Genomic DNA, 20,282 nt, shown 5'->3' with positions numbered 1-20,282 from the left:
TTCACCACAATCACACCCTCTGTCTCCACATTCTTAACTATATCCAAAGAGAGATAAAGCATAATACTGTGATTTAATTAGTAGTGAGGATCTACTTATAATAGAAAAAAAAAGATTTAGATAATTTATAAATAGCCTCAAAAAAAATCAATCAGTCTGGCTACATTCTCCCCAGGGGCAAACATGTGATATAACCACAGATGTTAATGGAACTGTGTGCAATCAAGGCAAAGGCAAGGGCAAAATTTGACCCTCAAGAACAAATCTGATACGAGGGAAAAATCCATTTTTATGATAAATTAAAAAAAGGCTTTAGAGTTCTATAACATCAGTGCTAAAAAACCTTTTGCTACTACATTTGCACTATCACAAGGAAGCTTTTAACTTTGTAGTTCAGTGTCTTACATTTATTTTACTGACCATGGAACAGCATACAGACACTTAGAAAAATATTAAAAGTAAGACCGAATGTTATTTTGCATGAGTGTTAATATTTATGAGGGGAAGAAGATACGTATTTTCTCTTTCCAGCCTTATTACAACGGTTGAACTGCCTTATTTCAATCCCTGCTGTCCGGAATCAAGGCAAGTCATATCATTTCATATCTCTGTTGTCATTAAAAGACTAAACACCATGCACTAGTGAAAAATAAGCAGAGGACTAAGGAAGACAAACTCTAACATATTCCAAGTGCATTCATACTACTTTCAAATACCGCCTATATTATGAAAATTTCCATTGAGCAATAAAATGACATGACATGCTATTACGTACCTTTGAGCTGCTTACGACCTTTAGCCAAATCATTCATCCATTTCAGGACCTCAGGATTGGAAGTCTTGTCACCATGTGAAGGCTGAATGTAAAGAAAAAGGGGGAAAAAAGAATTGACGATCATACTATTAGTTTTCTTGTACATATCAAATTGAGAGGCTTAAGTTCATTCAAGGGTAGGGAGACAACTTTAAGTGTAGAGGGTTTATTACACAAATAAGCCTTTTCAGGATCAGGCTTTGAATTTCTTCAAGGAGGAGCAAGAAGCCTTGAGACAGTCCGCTCAGTAAAGAAGCATATGTATTTTAAATATGCAGCATTACAGAACAAAGGTAGCACAGTCACAGTGAATGACACTCTTCTTGCCTTGGTAATTATGAAAATAGGTAAGTGCAGTAGACATCTATATAAACAGCAGCTACACGAGTGGACGCTAAGTGGCGTTACTAAAGAGCATCTGCTGTTTCCACCCCAGGTCCTTTGTCTCATTTATGAGAATTCGGACAGAGCTCCCTCTCACCCGGCCATGGGAAGGGCCAGGTGACTGCAGCCCCGCAGGGGCTTCATGACGAGTCAGGAACACGCTCGGGCCAGCACAGTCTCGTCTTCTTCCCCTTCTTCCCATCTTCTTCTTCTGACTAATTGTGTAAGCAGTCTCGACAGCTTCAACAGGTCTGATCACATACCTAATGTTAGTCACCTTCCTAAGTTAGGTGCAGGATGGTAACTGGAGTACTCTGTCCCTTGCAGGATAAGCCCTTACTGCTTTTAAACAGGGATTCTCTTGGAAAATAATACTTTAAACATTTCAACTCAACTGCTTAATTAATTAAATGAAAAAAATCCTGTGAAACGGTGTGACTTCAAGAACAAAAATCAACAAAAATTTCGTATATCAGTCCCTTTTTTACATTTACACATTTCCTCAAAATTTTTAATCAATTTACACTGGAACTTCAAAACTCGGTTATTTTAAATGACAAAACTGTTTTGCAAAATTAAACCTCTGAAATAATTTCTTTTCTGGTCACAATGTGATGACTGTTTAAGTATGAAATTTTGTTCCTAAGAGCGTATCATGACCATGGGGCAGTACAAGTCACAGAAGTGTGTTCAGGTTTGCAATCATTGATGAGTTTATGAGGTAATAGGCAATTTGCTCCATTTTCATTTTAATGTATTCATAAAATATCACAAATTCTCTATTGCATATTGCACGCATCCTTAGCATCATAGACATTTTGATACGTTTATACTGCACAATTCACCTTACATAGACTAGCTTGATTATAAGCACCTGTATCTTGCACCTATTGCGCAGAGCACACAGTTGGTCTCAAATATGGGGACCTCATCCCAGCAACACATCAAAACCCTCATTTCTGTTTTGACCATCAGCTTCTGTTGAGCGCTATGGTTTGGAGCTTTACAGGACTCTGTCTGAATAAAAAAAACCTGCACAGCAGAAAGAACATTCCAAGCAAATGACTTTGTTTACAAAGTAAATAAGTAGGTTTTCATATTTTGAATCATTTTAGTTCGCAAACTTGTCAGCTATGTTTAACTGATTTACACTTCTCACACATCTAGAACATGGATATTTTGCAAGAGATGACAGTGATCCAAAGCAGATGCAAATTAGAGCCTCAGAACTACTGAATACACTAAAAGATGATAAAGTATATTCTCCCATTAATGGTTTTCCTATCTCATTTTATCCAATGGTATCTTACCAGATATTTTCTTTCTTGTTCAAACTTTTCTTCATACTTCCTAATTTTTCTCTTGAGACTCTGAAGATGCTTGGTAAGTTGTGCTACTGTCTGTGGTTCTTTGCACTCTTCACAGTTACATCTAGAAGAACTTCTTGGCCTGCAAAAGCCGAAAGCATAATATCTGTATCAAAGGACTGGCTGTAAGGATCTGTGTCTTGTTTCAGGCACACTTACACTTTCTCAGCACTTCAGAATTTGCAGATATGTTCTTTCACAGGTTTGAGAGCACTGAGTTTTTTAAACAAAGCATAAAATAACTGCTTTCCCTGGAAGGTATCTCCAGGTTATACCCCTTAGGGATTGGCTGGCTGGCTGGTTTATTTGTTTGTTTTCCTTTCTTCCTTCCTTCCCCCCTCTCTCTCTTTTAAATTAATTATGGAATTTCTGAAAAGTTTTCCACAGATTAATCAAGTGGGTCACAAACCGATCTAGTACTTCCATTTAACAGCAGTTAACAGCAGTATCTTACTTCACTAGTAGCCCATCTCCTAGACCCTAATGGCATTATCTGTAAAGTATGCATCAGAGAATCTTTTATTATTGGTAACAAACACTACCGTTTTGAAGGCAATTTAGTTTCTGGGTTTTTTACACTTACGAATCAGTAGGTCTGACTGTTATTCATATGCAGTGGACTGAGATATGCATATATGCTTTTAAGAAAGTGTGGTTTCTGATTGAAACTCACACCTTGGTTTTTAGGTGATTACATATATGGACTGTTCATATGTTCTGTGACTTTCATATCTAGTGAATAACTCAAGCAATAATTTTATTACAGCTGAATATTTTAACATTAGACCTCCAACACCCCTCTCTATCTTATGTTCACTCATCAGAGTAACTACTAACCATTAAAACTGTCATTAATAACTATAATTAGACTTCAAATAATGTTGTATTGCGTTATTTTTTGAAAAAATGCTAGGTCCTATTGGTGGTACTGCAAATTAACCATGTCAAAATATGTTATAATATGAAAGTTTCTTATTTATGACATAATAGTACTTGAAAAACATAAAGAGTCAAAGGTCCTGGATTGTACAAACATAATTTAAAAGCATTTAAGAATTAAAATATATTTTCTTACATCATGAAAGGCTGAGCACTTGGTGGAGAAGGGGCAGACTCTGTGTCTAGATTAAATCTCTGACTTTGGCTAAAAATAGAGCAGCGTGGTGACAAAAGGGGATTGTCTCCATCAGTAATGTGATATAGTAGCCGACTGGTCCCTATGGAGTGATGCTCTTGTGGGCTGTTGTCCATGTCATTCTGCCAGTCTCTGTGGGCTGGTACAGGCTCTAGAATAAAAAGACAAACCAATATGGATGGAAGGTCATTCAAAAGATATTTAGCTACATCGATAAAAACAAATCTATGCATACAGAAGTATTCAAAGCAAACATAACAAGCTGTTTAGCAATGTATCACATGCAGGCTGAACATAATACTGAGGATCAGAAAATAGAAAAGACAGTTATTGGCTTAACATTAAGTATCTTGAATTCCATGGTAGAAAGTGGGTGGGTGGGTGTTTTTGTAAACTATGAAGTATTATTTAAAGATGGAGAGTTTCCCAGAATAGAAGCATAGTTAGGATTTTATAGATCTATTTGCTTTTGAAAGCCACATTCCTAAAACAAAGATGAACGTACAAAACAAGTTTCATTCCCCAACTTAGCATTTAATCCTTTGATCAAGAAAAAGGTAGAACAAAACCATAGTATGTCCTGACGCTAAGAACCTCCCATGTTGTTTGCAATATCCTGCAGAATGTGTTCAAGTTTTGAAGCAACACACATAAAGGTTTAAAGAACACAAGATACGAAAATATACAAACAATGACATTCAAGGTAGTTATTCCAGGTAGTGTCCGGTGACTGCTGCCCCAAAGACTGCTGCTTATGATACAATATTAGTATTGTCTCTGAAAATGAATGGAAAACTAGCCACAGCTCCTCTAGTCAATCAAAAAGTAAAATTTGTTTTAAAGAGGTGGTCAAGCTAGAAGTCAGGATGATTTTTTCTATTCTAAAAATTTAAGAATTGGTGAATCTCATCACATTGATTCCATTCATGAGTAACATGGAAAATAACAGGCACATTACTAAGCCTGCCTCCAGAGGATACCAAGAGTTCATCTTGCCTTCACTGTACCTGGGTACACTAATAGGAAGAACCATGAAATATTCTTCCTCATCCTCAGCAGGTGAAACAGGTGAGGATGACCTAGCCTATTTTCACTATCAGATGGTTGTGCTTTAAAGTAGATTATGCTTTTAGGGCATAATCCCACAGTATCATACAAAGCTTTCCTCAAAAAATAGAAAATGTATGTTAAAGCAAAGAACGCACTCTGTCTCAGATTCCTCTACATCTGTTTCCATAGGACCTTATATTTTACATCAGCTATGTTAATTTTTCTTCCTCTAAAACCATGTGTACATGCAGACTATGAATTCATATCAATTATTCTGTATTTCCAGGCAGCATAGGTGTCATTTCCTGCCAATGTTATATTTGCTATACAGCATTCATTCTAATATGTTTCACAGAATTTTTTTACTTGAGAGATGTCTAAAACTGCCCACAAAAAAACTGCCCAGAAAAACAACTGTACATGGTTTAGTCTCAGAAGAGCAGGCAGATCTAGAAAAGTTCTTTTGCTGTCACTTTTCATCTTCACCTTTCTATACAGGACATGGTATTCCATGATGAGTGGGTATCTCCCTTAAGATTTTAATGGAACTTTTTACTGCATTTTATTTAACCTCTGCACAATACACACTGAAGCTAGCGGTTACTATCAGTGGACTGAAACAGTGGGGACAAACTGACTCTAAATGGTATGCTTCATAGAAAGCAATTATTGATTTCAAAAATAAGAGTTACAATGGCCTAAAATATTATTTTATCATGTGCCACCCAATTGTTCTTGCTTTGCAGACAACAAAAATACAATTATATATTGTCAGACAGGTTAGTCTAAGTCATCCATAATCTAACACATGGCTTTTGTATCTTTGATAAGCTCATTCACTTTGATGGCTCCATTGTGTTTTCACAATGAGACAATGTAGCTGATTATTAATTCTAACCTAGCATCTTCCCTCTAAATAGTTCCGACTTTGTAGGTCAAATTCTCTTCTCTGAGATACTAGACCAATTCCCAAACTTCTAAATTGTATATGAGATTCAAATCCTCACAAGAGATACAGAAAGGCATCTGGGAGAAACAAGGCCCCCAGGAAGGGTTCCAACCCTAACACAGATGCATTAATTACTAGCTATTGTCCAGAAGCATCCAGCAAATCGTTCCATCTGTCTAACTCTGAGTCATTTATGTGGCCCTATTACTATAAAGTGTGGGCATCTCACGATGATGACGAGTTATAACCAGCCCCATTTCTAATTACAATTCAGGGCCATCATCCCTATTCCAGCCCTGCGTAGATCCTAAACAAGACACTAAGCATTAGCCTATGAGTAGCCCATGTACTGACCAAACACCTACCTGTGTTTGTGTGTCTGATGCAACTTTAACCTCAACTTTTGCCAAAGCTAGGAACTAAACCCACCTTTAACCAAACCAGTAAATCTCCTCTTAGCCTGCATCTGCTCCATCTCATCTACTCAGTCCAGCTTAGCATTGACAAGAGCTCATCAAAGGACATAAAGCCAAGATCTGATATCTTATAATATGTGCTGTGCTTCGTGATGTGGACGTTGATCATATGACCAAACAGGTACAAGTCTGTATTCCTGCGTGTGATATCCTTTAGTTGAAGTAAAATAATAACACACCTAGTCTGTTGCGTATGGAAAACAATATGCTGGTATGATGTGTTCATCCCTCATCCCATGCTATGTCTGTGAATGTCAGTATTAAGATTTTTAATTTAAAAAACATTTAAAATATTTTGCAGATAAAGTTCAGCTGCTCACAGCTTGAGCCACATATTTGATGTAAACTCATATTTGAAAGCTAAAAAATGATCTATGCTCATTGCTTTTCTTTTTTTCCCTTAAAAAAAGCTACCTTAATATCTCCCTTGCAATTCTTTATGGTCTCATTTTGCCAGCTGTCATTCAAGTTTTTATATATTCAAATGTAAACTGGAAATTGCTGACTTTTCTCAGAGGTGAGAATTAATGGTGATCCCTAAAATTTGAAGCTTTATGTATTCTGTCATTTTACTAAACTGTTCTAGCTTCCTTTGCTATACATATGATTTAAATTTTAAATTATTATTGATTGGGATCTGAAACAACACAAATTACATAGTCTGCATAGTCGTGTTAATATTAAAAAGGGATAGATCCATACAATATGAGTATTCCTTTTTTTTTTCATGAGGTAATATCCAGATTCACTCAGCAAAGTCTAATGATTAGCGATGTAGTATATATGTCACATCCTCTTAAAATTCTTTTCTCAACTTGGTACAAATCAATGAACTTCACATAAGTTTGAGCTGGACTAGCCACTAGTCCCACATGACTACCGTATCTAAACTGAATGTATCAGAAAATTTCAGTAGTAATCTGAGAGACAGATTTAGGACTAGCTCTATTTAAGCAAAATAGCAAGTTATTTTAAAAAGGCACAAAGCAGGCATTAGCATGACAAAAGAGTACATTAAAATCTATTATATAGGTAAGCTTTTACTAAAGCACAGGTTACAGCTGCTTTGAGTGACAGAGCATGCTCTGAATTGTGCGAGAGAAATGCTACATCATCCAGTAAATGCCTGTGTCGATGGAGGTAGGCAAACAGGAGCTAGTGAGGGTGTCTGTAGAAAGCGATAGCTAACAGTGTGAGTTCAAACAGAATCAAATTAAAAGAGAAAAAATAATCAAAGGAAACCTATTACGAACCATCCTAACAATGGATTACAAAACTACCAGAACAAAATAGTTTGGGAGACTTCTGGAAGAGGAGGAAAAATACACCCTGCCATAAGGAGAAGAGTCGGTGCAGGTTTTGGATGAGCTACAAAATGTCTATGCCTGCACAGCCCAGACACGAGTTCTGTCTCTGCCTCAGATTCACATGGAGGGACCCGCACCAGTGCAAATCCCACACCCATATCTGAGAGCTAGCAAGGTATTTGCCTAGCTGAGCTAAAGCATCCATTTTTTTAAACTAAAAAGCTAAAAAGCCAAAACAATAGGACATTTAGCATTTTTTGCATTCCTTCAGCTTTATTATTTTAGATTCTGTGTACCATTTCCCTTAATTGTGATATGCAAAACTCAAACTTTAGAGCATCTTAAATAGAACAATATAATTTGTGATTCCTTTTATGTAAATAACTTGCTGCTTATGACAATTCTAGGCAAACAGCTTCCGAGATAAGTTCTTCTGAACCCAGCATTTATTTAGAAATAGAAAGTGCATTGCAACACTGGGATTACTGACCTATCTGCCTTAATGTGGACCATATATGGTCTAAAATTCAAGTATTTGTGTATTCGTGTCACCTGTCTGTGAGATGTATTAGTCATATTGCCTTTGACCTATTTTTCATGAATCGTGATTCCTCTTCCACTGAGCCTCACGACTCTGCAAACCCTGTGACTACAAGATATGAATTGACAAAAAATAATGCCGGGCCTCAGGGCTATCTATTTGCAAGAACTGGTTTCCATATTGGGAGAAGAGGGAGAGAGAACACACCACAGTTTGCCCAGTTGGGTAATGATACAGATTCATGAATGATTAAAATCAACATGCTGTAAAACTCACCTTCACTATCTCTCTGCTGATGCATTAAATTAAAATCAATAATAGGAGAAATGAAGTGATATTGCTCTGACAAAAAAAAATGACAAAAATAGAATTACATGATATGGCAGATGATTTTACACAATACAGATGTAATAGACATAGGAAATAAAAAGCATAACTTTACTTAAACAAAAGAACAGACTAAAACTGAAAAAATCAGGACTCTTAAAACCTGTCTGAAAAGCAAGGTTCCATCTCAAAAAGAAGGCTGTTGCCATTCATTTCCACTCTTACTAACAGGTATCACCCCTTTTACATTACATAGCATTTGCATCAGGAAATGGTGCCTTGCATTAGCTCTGCACCGTTTCCCAGAGGACTGCAAATCTGAGATTAAACGGCAAGTCACACGGCTATTTTATAATTGCAAATGAGAACACATCATGACATGATCGCTTACCTCCACAACTGGCCCCATCAGCTTGCACACTGGTCTGGACTGATGAAGGGGCTGGGTCCTTGGATGCCGGCAGCTGCGGAGTTTCCTCCTGGGTTGTCAGAAATGCAGAGCACAGATCGGTTTCAAGGGCTTGTAGCTTCAACAAAGAATTCTGCAGGCAAAAGCAGAACATTGGGCTAGAGAGAGAGCAACAAAATACAGCGAGAGTGCCTCAACTCACGGAGCCCATCAGCGGCGTCTGCAAGGGGGTGTTCCACTAACAGCTCTGCCAGGATGTGCAAGAGAACAAATGTGCATTATTCCAGGAGTTTCTTCATTTCTTCCGGTTATTTAAGTCCTAATTTAAATGGATTATTCATGACACGTGGGAAAGATGACTTCGTCAGCAAAAGACAATTTATTCTAGGAAGCCTAACTGCAATGGTGTCCGTTTTCTTGGTCTTGAAGCGATACTCTAAGCAAGTACTTCATTCATTGTGCTGACATCACGATCTGATGACATTACGTCCCTCCCCATTTACCATTCATAAAAACCCCAAATCTCCCTCTCCAGCCTATTGTGCGGAGCGCTGCAGTGAACAAAGAGTTACTGAGAACACCATCTCCCACAGGACTCTTGCAAAAGATTTGTGTTAATTGGCTTTTTTAGAAATACTTCTTTATGTAGCCCTTGCTTTTATGTAGGCTGCTGTTGCTTCTACAGGGCAACCAGATCATTTCCTATCTGCTGCAAAGGCAAAATTAACAGATCATTGTCACTTGCTGCAGACAAATCAATGAGGACAAGGGTAGTTATCTATAACATCACTTCCAGCTACCCTGTCATGCTTGGTCCATTTCTCATTTTAATCTTTAATGCTGCATGCAACATTCAGCTGCATAATCTGACACAAGCATCTTGCTGTGATGCAAATGCTGTGAAAACCCTAATCACCATCTGACTAGGCGAAATGAGTCACTACTGATGCCCCATACATTCAGTTCCCCTTTCTCAAAGGAAATACAGCTTGTAACATAAAACAAAAACACAGAAGGCTGTCTTAATAACCACACAGCTGGCACACAGAGAATATGCGTAAAACGTTAAGTCACTCAAAGGTACGCGTCTGCAAGGAATGCTTTCTGAAAAAAATCTGAGTTGCACTAGAAATTTTTTCCTCAACTTTATAGCCAGGAAAGCACCTTTCTCCACTCCATAAAAGACCTGAGACCAATTTAGCAATTTGTTTAATGAAATAATAAATTTATTCATTTCAATAATTCTCCTTGTGTAACAATGTAACAGCTATGTACTGAGTAGTTTAATATGTCAGTGCTTTATTTTTATTGTAATACTATCATTTTAAAAACATAAGGATACTAGTATTTTTAGTTTTTTTAAAAAGTCTTTGGCTGAGAACAGCAGGCAAGATTCTCAGCCTTGATCCTTTCACTCCCATCATAGAATTCAGCCACTGAAAAGGGAGTGAAAGCTAGCTCTTTCCAGGGGATACCTCAAAATAGGGAAGTTTCTAAGGCACAAAGTCACCTTAACTAGAGGCCATAAAGATGCCATAACTAGATCCTGTATGTACTGTGTGATGTCAGAAGTGCTTCAAAACCCATATTTATCTCCACAAAGTAGATTAGACTACAGTTAAACACATAGGCTCTAGCCTAAGCCTAGGCCAAAAAGAAAATCAGGGAGCACCTTCCTCCTGCTAGTCCCGGAGCTAGCTGGACTTCTGGTCCTTGCTATCGGAAGTAGGGATGCATAAGCAAAGAAATGGCTTGGGCGTTATACATTTCTTTTAGAATAAAGTTCCTCTAATGTGTTGTCAAGGTGTAGCTTGATATCTCATCCATAACCATAATACCAGGAAAGAAGTGATTGCAAAATCAAGCATTGATTCAAATTAAGTGCCTAATGTAATATTATTCTTTAAAAATATGGTACGATACAGAGCTGGTTTCTATGATCTGAGGCAGAAGACACTTTTACTATTCCCATCATGGTTAAGCATCCAGTAAAACATTTCATCTCTATCCTTTTTAGCAGAGCTCCCTGCTAGCTTAAGTAGGCTGATACAAATACCTAAAAAGCGGCTGTTTTAAACCTGGTTTTTGTGGCCTGGCACAGTGATTTGTGTTATATACCTTCCTGACTTCTCTCCGCACTGCTCAGGATGCTAAGATAAATACAGGTCTGTTTAAGTACAGACCTACAGTCTCAGCCGCAGAGACAAGTTATACTGGCAAGCTACTGCCCTCTGGCCCAAAAGCAATTTATAAGGATAGTTTAGCTATCTTGGCCAGCAATTCCTCAGCTTCGCAACCCAGTTTCTCCAGGACTTTTGGGTGACTAACATCTAATCTGTGACCTACTAACATATAATTTATCTGTTTGGTCTAATATTTTATGTATATTTACTTTGAACTGATCTAACTCCTTTGACCTATCTGCTACAAAGAGTCCATGCATCAGGCATGGAAATCTCTCCAACAAGGCCTTTATCAGTAAAGACCAATACGATAAATTCATTGAGCACCTCTGTTTACGGCCATCTCACCCAAGTGCCCCTTTTACACTTCAGCCAGCCAGCAGTCCCAGTGATACCCTACCTGGCCTCCTGTTTTTGATGTATTTAGTGGACTTTTTACTATTAGCTTGAACATCTTTTACAAGGCACTCTCAAAGTCTTGTTTAATCCTCTACTTAATTCTTGTAAGCCTACACCAAAACCAACAAAATGTTCTTGCTTATTCTTTTTTTCCAGAAGAGGCAGTTCTTCTACAGGGCTTACTCAGATTAGAGGTAGATTGGTGGAAACCATCCCATTTTCCACAGCTTTCAAGCGGCAGTGACTTTTCCTTCGCAGACTATGTGTGCTGGCTTCAGTGGGCACCCATGGCATTCCTCTGGGAAGAGTTTTCAAGACACGGCAGGCCTTATTTACTACTGTCACACATCTGAGCTAGACCCGACGCTGTGTGGAACTGTCTCAACTGAATGGCATTGTTTGCAGTCACCAGTGTCACTTGGTGAAAGGTGACTGTATAAAGTTACGGGCTAGTGAGGACTCTGATCCCAGTCATGAGACTCGCTGGTGGCAAGTGCATTTCCAAATTCTGCAAGGGAGACCATAAGTCTCCTCCTATGGGCAAGCAGAACATAGGCAAATAACTGACAAAAGCACCTAACCTTCATGGACTGTTATTTCAAGCATTTGACAAAAAGATTCCCGTATCAAGAAAATACACTCCCTTTCCATCACTATTTTTTCATGACACATTAATATTTGCGGTAAGCTCAATATAAAAGCATTCACCCAGACTACATTGTTAAACATTGTATTTCAGCAATGCTTATGCTGTAATTCACCAGCTGGTTTATATTCAGTTGCTTTAACTGATATTTTTCACCCATCTGTGGAAGGTGGGTGGATGGCAAATTTCCAGTCACTACCAAGCACTAAAAAAAATCATATAATAATAATAACAAAAGAAATACATTATATAATTTTGTGAATGTGCCTTTGACAGTGATTTGATGCAGGGAGAAAAAGAATGTGTAACTTTGATCAGTTTGATGTTACCAGGGAGATGATGAGTCTGGAGTATGCCATCAACCTCATCGTACTCCGAAAATACAGCCGAGTACTATGATACCGCAGCAGTGCAGTAAGTAAAAATCTACCACGGGGGTTTCTACAGGAACACATGCAAGCAGACACAGCGTCAAGCAGAGGCCCAGCACGCAGGGTTAGAGGCTGACGGGCAGCAGGAGCGTGCCGGTGAGAGGCAGAGGCAACGCTGCTGCCCGCAGCGCCCTGTGCGGAGGCGTTCGCTTGCAGCGCCCGCGGTGCCAGCACGGCCGGGCGGGTGCCGGGTCTGTGTGGGTCTGGCTCAAAGGCAGCGGGTGCGCCAGCGCCAGGGCTAGGGGTGCTCCCCGGCGTTGCACACGCTCAGCAGGACACCTCGTACGGGGACGAACCAGCCTGTGCTATGTGAAACTCTCTCCTGGCCCAGACCTGGCCCCTGGAGCCCAGCCTGGCCATCTCTGCCCCGGGCCATTTAGAAGAAGTTAGGGAACCCATTAGAAGCAAATACTAAAAGCTGAAATACATAAAGAGAGAGGAAAATGTTAGGTCATGACGGATACTGTCAAAAGTTTTTGTAAGCTCTCACATGGAAAACCAATACCACTCAATTAAACTTAAGCTATGGCATACTGTATCAGCTAATGGTCTCGTCTCAAATAATTCAGATTTGATGCTCATTCCAGCCTTACTCCAGTGTCTAACACTACTGATTTTGATGCAAGAATTCCTGATTCCTGCTAATGCAAATGAAAGCAAGATCAGACCCTATAAATGAAAGGGACACATGTAATTCAGTATTTTTAAACTCCCTTGAAGTTAAAGTAAGATCTGGCATAAGAGTACCTGAATAAAGACAGGTCTTTACGTATCTTCACAAAAATAACCATATCATTAGCTGTTAAGAACAGTGTTTTGCAAGTTTTAAGAAGCAGCAATTTTGACAGTCTTGGACAAGGGTTTGGTTAGATCTTTGGTGTCCTGACAATTCAAAGAACTTGGGCTATACCGTTTCCATTAGAAAAATTAAAAAAAACCAAACGAACCTGCATTAATCCAGATCAAAGATAATGGAAAAATAAAGACACTTCCAGGAAGTCTGACAAAAATTTAAAGACAGTGTGGCATTTCCTATTTTTAATTTCAGCTATGGCTTTAAGAAAACATAGACGTTAAAGAATAACACTCTTGCCTGCTAGAGAAAGCACAGTACAATGGCTTGCCATTTGCAGAGAAAGCTCAGCCTGCAGTGAAGAAGCCACCTTTACAAACCAATAAGCTTGTACCCCACTGACCATCTCTCTTTCCAACAAGTAATTATTGAAAATCAAGAGTTCAGGCCTTAGGCCAATGCATAATTGAGATCAGAGATAACTTCTTACTGTCTAGAGAGAAATACCACATATCTGCACTCACCCTGCTAAATCCCTCTGGAAACACTGACACTGAATGAACAAATACAGCTAATTTATTGCCAAAATGCTGCGGCAATGAGTGGAAGTCCCCTAAAATAACTTAGAAACTTTTTCCCCCTGGGTGAGAGTGGGAAGTGCCTCGCCGGCCAGGGTGCTGCGTGCCGCCCCGCAGGCTCAGCGCCGTGAGCCGAACCAGCCGGCAAGGCCAGGAGCCGCAGGGGACACGGTGCTGGGGTGTCAGCCGCTCCGCTCGCTGGTGCCCCGCGCCCTGGGGCAGTCAGTGCTCCCGGCAAACCGGCGGGGATGGCTGACAGCTAGCGATGGCCAAGAGAGCCACTGCTGTAACTTTCTTTCCCTGAAAAAGCACCTCAGCATCATTCGTTTGAGCCTCATGGACATCCAAAGATCTGGTAAATTTAAAAACTATTAGAAAATGTATTAGTATTAGAACAGTAACATATAAAAGCCACATATAAAACCTTGCTTTTTAATCTCAGAATTCAGGTTAAAAATAAGATAGACACATTTTATGTGAAGGTAAATAAATCTCTGTGGCATCTGTTTTGGCAGTTTGTGTCTTGAGGCATACGACATTTTCAATTCAGAGCTTTTTTTATGGGGAACAAACAAGCAACAATAAGATAGAACAAGATATGTGCCAGGTTTGTATAATGCCACTGCTGAGCGGTAAGGAGACACGACACTTTATCTAACCCAAGATGGGAATTTATTGTCCTATGACACATGTCTATTTGGGTTTGCAGTAGGCCTAAAATAGAATATAATCTAAGATTTTACAAAAAGGATTTAGCACCAGAAGGTAGCCCTTGCTCATTTCCCATGAACAATTAGCGATTTAATTTCTGATTTAATTATCTATTTTAATATCTTCTATTGTTTTTATTTACTATAATTTTTATCTTAACCTTTAAGGAATGATTTGCAAGAATTATAAATCTTGTAATCATAGAAGCTTTGGTGATACCTGCAATGGGGCTTCTCAGAGGAAATGATAATTTAATGATTTCTCCCAGGGCCTTAATTGGCTAGACCAGGACAGAGTATATCGCACTGCACTGGTCATGGGAAGTGCTTTACTATTTAGTATTGTGATTTTTAATAGTGAGCTGAGCAACAATGACACAAATGCGCAGGAAATAATTCATTGTAAGGAGAAGATTAAGTCTAGATTCCTTTAAAAGGACACATTGTGGCTTTGTCCTACTGAAAGTCAGACATCTATTAATAGGCACAGATGTTTTCTGGCTCGTTATAGAAACAAAGCTGTTTTTTCCATGGTTTGACAGGAATGGGCTTTCCTTCCCCCAGCCCCTCCTTTTTTTTTGCTTCTGTAGTTCTGTCTACACTTAAAAATACTGTCTGCTCCTTGGTCAGGCCCCAGCACGTTCGCTGCTTTTGCAGAACGTAAAAGGCCTTTACACCAGGACGCAGATACTCGTGTTTGCAGAAGATGCTTTGCAAGGTTTCCCACTCCGAATAATTGCACAGCCTGTTTTGGCCTCCAGCATATTGCCTGCACTGCCCAAGTCCAGCCCAGGCGCATCCACTGCTCGACACGGTCACGCACAGCCCCTCTGCGCTGTGCGCTCCCACCACGCTGCTGCCACAATCCCTGTGAAATCAGCTCGTTTCCACTGCCCCAGGTGGGATTTGCCTCTCCTTGCTGCTTCCTTTCTCTCCAACCCTGCACTCCTCCTGCCTTACAACAAGGCTGCCTTTTAGATTACCTCGTACCGTTCTCAGAATATTTATGCAGGATGTAACAACCTTGAGATCTCCTTATTTTTAAACAAAACATATTTGATAGCTGAATACATCTGAGCTGTAACATGAGGAAAAAATCAAATGTTTTTTCAAGATGGCATTTCACTCAGTCAATATTGAATGTTGAATTCTTTTCTGAGCACAAATAAAAAGCAGCATAAAGTTGGCTTAAAATATGTTTAAAATCTATTGCTTCTGGCTTTTAAACCACTGTAGCATCATATCACACTTTTAAGCTTTTCTCCAAAAGCATGACTAGAATTATTCATTAAAAAGCTAACCTAAGACTCACATGTGATTATAGTATTCCAAGAGCTGAGAATTAAACAAAACCATCTAATTCAAAATTTGTAACAGTATATTTCAAGTTTTGGTTAAGCTTACCTCATTTTTGTTGTGTAATTGCTCAGTTGCTTCTTTTGGTGAAATGCATGTGCTCTGATCTATTCTACAAAACAAAACAAGATTTTTCACTCAGTAGATCATGCATTTGTTCTACAAATATTTCAAACTTTTCAATATCTCTGCACATAAATTACAAGTCAGGTGATAAAGTATTTTATTGAAAAAATAACTTTCCTATGGAAGTTACTTCTGAATTTTATTTTTCAGGCAAAGCAATAGTGATTTTACTAGAATTCTTCTTAATATATCTAAACTGTGAGTGAAATCCTGGAAACTATGACATTAAAATCCAGGATCACTCTGTGGCACGTACAGATACAAAAAGAGTTCTACAGGAGCACGAGGGGCTCTTGGTATCATGAGCTAATACGGCTGAAGCCAAGAAAAAGCTCAAACATATGTTTAAATCTAAGCACGATTTATCCCACATGCTCTAAGTCAGGAACAAGAGTTTTCCTGTATCAGAGCCATAAAGAATAAATCTTTCCATATTTAAACTTAACAGTGCTTTAGGATCACAGTCTTCAACTTTCTGCTTAGCTTCAGTTCTGCAAATTTACCTTTAGAGGTCATTTACCTGTAGAGCCTCCATGACTGCATTTTTCTCCTTTATCCCACTCCACATTTTTGGGAAGTTACATACATAAGTTTCTGATGGGGTCATCCACGCTACCACAAGACGCCCTTTTCTACCAAGCCCTCAACTTCACGGCAAGGGCAAAGAGCAGCACGTCTGAGTATCACCAGCTGGGTCACCAGCAGCTGTGAAGAGCCGGAACTCACAAAGGCCCCAGGGACTCTTACGAGGAACTGGAAATCCTCTGAGGGAGTACGAGATATTTCCATGTTTTCTACTAAATGTCACCTTGAAGCCATCAGAGTTGTCCACAGTTTTGGTTTTCCCTCTGTGCCTCTCCAGTTCTCTGCATGGAAATAAGAGGATGGTCCTGGAGTGGCAAGGGGAATACCTCTTGCTGCTGACTATGGCTAAGGAGATGACTGTTCCCCATCTGGGCAGATGCCATCATAGCCTAGGGCTCCATGAGCTCCAGGGTTAGCTACTACAAGAGCGCTCCAGCAAGGAATGAAATTGAAGCCTAAAAATAACCTCGCATGGATTAGGTCAACCTGCAAAGCCTCATACCACAGCTCTGTCCTTTCCCTAGCCTCCCTGAGGCAAACACAAGCTTTCCACGCTTAAATCCAAAGCCGTACATGGGTGTATCACAAGTTGCATCACAACAACAGCCTTCAGTTGAAGCAGGAAAAGCTGTCTCAGAGAATGTGATTTCTCTTTGCTGCAAGGGTGGCAATATTTGCTCAAGACTGGCCAGTGCAAGACTCACTCAGGGATGCAATCAAAATCGACACAAAACCCAGATTCTTTTGTATGAAAGAATTTCTGTTTTTCAAACTGTTCTGCTCGGAGTAATCCCAGCAAAATTTACCAGTTTTAAAAGCCCCTAGAGACTGCAAAAACAGTACAGATAGATCCAGGGACCTTTGCTGTTCTTCTTAATAGAATTATGAGGCATTCAAAGACTGAAATGATGGATATGCCCTAAGAACTTTCCTTACCAAAACAGATACATTAGATAGCTACTGCAGGATCCAAGGCATGCAGCACACGCGGGAACACAAATGAGTCATTTTGGTGGCTGATACACCTAGCACCAGAGTGGGAGCTCTCTCCAGGCAGCCAGCCCACATGTCACTCAAAACACAAAGATGCATGATCAGGAGTGATTTCTGGAGGTACTTAAGCAGCGACATGCCTTGCCTGAATATTGTAGAAGCAGCTATCTACATCTGTATAACTTTCCACATGTATATTCCTTCTGCCACCTCTCCTAAAAATAAATAGGAAATGTCTCTATATTGTGAAGAGAACAGAAGAAAAACAAATAGCAAAACAAAGAGGTTTACACCTAGCAACCACGCTCTAGGCTACTGGGCAGCAGGGAAGACAGGCAGCTGCCGATGAGCCAGCAGGAGAAAGTTAAAGAAAGCAGATGAAATATGGTCAGAGCAAAAGTACTAATTTAATAGTAATGATTAAAAGAGTAAAATATTTACCTTTGGTTTAATAACATGTAAGGGTGGCCCTGCAAAGCTACAAACAGCTGAAGAATTAAATCACTAATGAAAGAAAAATATTTAGAGTGTTAATAGACATAATGGAAAGGGAAAACAAAACATTTGTCAGATTTGTGCTCATCTTGTACTCATTTGGATGACATCACTCCTTTCTTGGTGCTTAATACACAGAAAATGTGAACCTACCTTAACAAAAGAAAACAGAAAAAAGAGAAGACTAGCAGCCTGGTAAGTGCTGATGTGGACTGTTACAGAGTTTTCGCAGGGGCTGTGTTAGATGTTCTACATGGTTCACAGCTACAGTACTCACAAGTCTTGCACTTTTCTTGAACTCTGGACAGTAAAAAGCTTACAGCACCCCTAAAGTATGATCTCTCTTTCATTCAGGCTGGTATTATTGTCTGCTATTTTAGGAATGCATGAGTCTTGCATTTTATCATTTCTATTTTACTAAAAAATACTGGAGTACAATGATTTTAGTTCTGCATTATTTGTATTTCAGTAATACTAGGTGTTTTCTTAAGTAATTGCAGTGAGTAACAGGGTTTTTTTTGTGAAGACCATTTGCGTTAACAATAGTCATATACGTATGCGGAGCTGAATCTACTTCAGAGTTTTGGGGTGTGCTCTTTTTCAGCCAAGATTAACTGCTCTGCTAGACAAATTCAGGTTATCTGATTGTAACTAGGCAACAAAGGACTTACAATTTAATAACTATGGGTTGGATCCTCCTCTCATTAAAAGTCAATCACAAAATATCCATTAACTTCAAAAGCAGCAGGAACAAACCCTAATTTTCCATCTGTGCTGAGTACATTAAAATTATTTTGAGCCTCAGCTGAAATTTTGAATAATTGCAGGCAACCCTTCTTTTGTATAATTTACGTCATGTAAAATAACGAAACATAATTCTCTCTATTGCTGCTCTTCTGTAAAATACGAAAGGCCTGATCTCTCACCCGCCCTGGAACGTGGCTGCTCTGGCTTTGGCAGACCTCTCCTGCCCTGCTACGGCCCAGATGATGAAGACTCAGTTCAGTGACATGTATATTTGAATCTTGTGGACATTAAAAAAAGTCTAAATACTAATTATCATAACAGAGCTCCAACGAAACTTCAAGGGGAGGATCAATTTGCATGAGCAGTGAGCTGTTTAAAAACCAGACCAGAACATGCAAATTACTGAATTATGCATAACGCCACTTCTAAACTCACATAAAATTCAAATAAAACCACATCATTTTAAAAACTAAGAAAAAATGTTTAAAAATAACCTCAGCAAATTCTCTTCCATGCTAAAACCAGAAGGGAGCATTAGATTCTACAATCTGCAGATCTCAAACTTTCACATTTCTTTCAATCCTGACTCTTGGATTAGAACTGGTTTCTTGTACATTAAGCCAGTCAAACTCTGGATTACACTAACCCAGTCCTCAGGAGACTTACTTGTTTCTGCACCACAACGTCACATGTGCTCAACGTCTAGGGCCAGCTAATGCGTTAGAGATGACAGGATAACTCCTGCAAACAAACCACACTCTATGACGTGGGATAAAAACCCTGTTCCAGATTCACTTTCAGTCTGACCCAGCGGAAAACATCTCCATCTCCAGTCTAGCCACCACTATTACCCTTGCCCCGTGAGGATGGCACACTGGCCTAACAGCTCAGAAAGGGCAGTCTCAACACCACAGCAGAGCACTCCCTCCTTCCACCTCTCTATATGTCATGTGATTTTACAGGAAGACCGACCCTATATCCGATACACGTCAGCGTCAGGGAAACAAAAAGATCCTTTCTGACACCTCTACAAATAGCAAAAAACACTACGAAATTCAGACATAGCCACCACCTTACTGCAGGACTACCAGTGAATGGTTCAAAACCATGCTTGTGAACGCTTAAAAAGCAAAACAGACGTGCAATAGCCTTTTGGATTAACATAAACTGCGCACTTCCCATAAGAGAAGTAACACCTTCAAGGGCCCGAGGCTGCCTGGACACTTCCCAGGCTACTCCTTGGCAGACCCTAAAAGCTGGAATAAGTAGACAAGCAGTGAGCCAGCGTGGCAGCGCCCGTCTCATAAATTACAGCGGTTTACATAAAGGCTGGCTGTGTACCACCACCACGCTCCTTTTTCATATCGTGCCTGCCTCTTTTGTACCCACAGGGCACAGCCCGAACTCGGGCCAGAATAAGATGCCTTTTTTTTGCTTTTTTTTTAGTGTATGGCAACCCAGACCTTGTCAGGGATTTTCCA

General features: G+C 39.5%; 1 protein-coding gene across 10 annotated transcripts in view; it reads right to left on the bottom strand.

Annotated features, from left to right (window-relative positions):
* FAM13C (family with sequence similarity 13 member C) overlaps positions 1-20,282 on the bottom strand; it is a 147,591-nt gene that overhangs the window by 14,981 nt on the left and 112,328 nt on the right. For 6 of the 10 annotated variants that reach the window (XM_026122428.2, XM_064513715.1, XM_026122435.2 and 3 more), the window contains 6 exons: positions 15,904-15,967; positions 8,742-8,892; positions 8,300-8,365; positions 3,641-3,851; positions 2,509-2,647; positions 776-857 (listed from right to left, as the gene is read on the bottom strand). In XM_026122428.2, coding sequence (XP_025978213.2) covers positions 776-857; positions 2,509-2,647; positions 3,641-3,851; positions 8,300-8,365; positions 8,742-8,892; positions 15,904-15,967 — 713 coding nt within the window. The remainder of the gene's footprint in view (positions 1-775; positions 858-2,508; positions 2,648-3,640; positions 3,852-8,299; positions 8,366-8,741; positions 8,893-15,903; positions 15,968-20,282) is intronic. The other 4 variants (XM_064513720.1, XM_026122452.2, XM_064513717.1 and 1 more) reach the window with 1 other exon arrangement.

The sequence above is a fragment of the Dromaius novaehollandiae genome, chromosome 6 (assembly GCF_036370855.1).
Source record: "Dromaius novaehollandiae isolate bDroNov1 chromosome 6, bDroNov1.hap1, whole genome shotgun sequence".
In the NCBI taxonomy this organism is placed as follows: domain Eukaryota; kingdom Metazoa; phylum Chordata; class Aves; order Casuariiformes; family Dromaiidae; genus Dromaius; species Dromaius novaehollandiae.
This window is presented reverse-complemented; position numbering and strand designations above follow the sequence as displayed.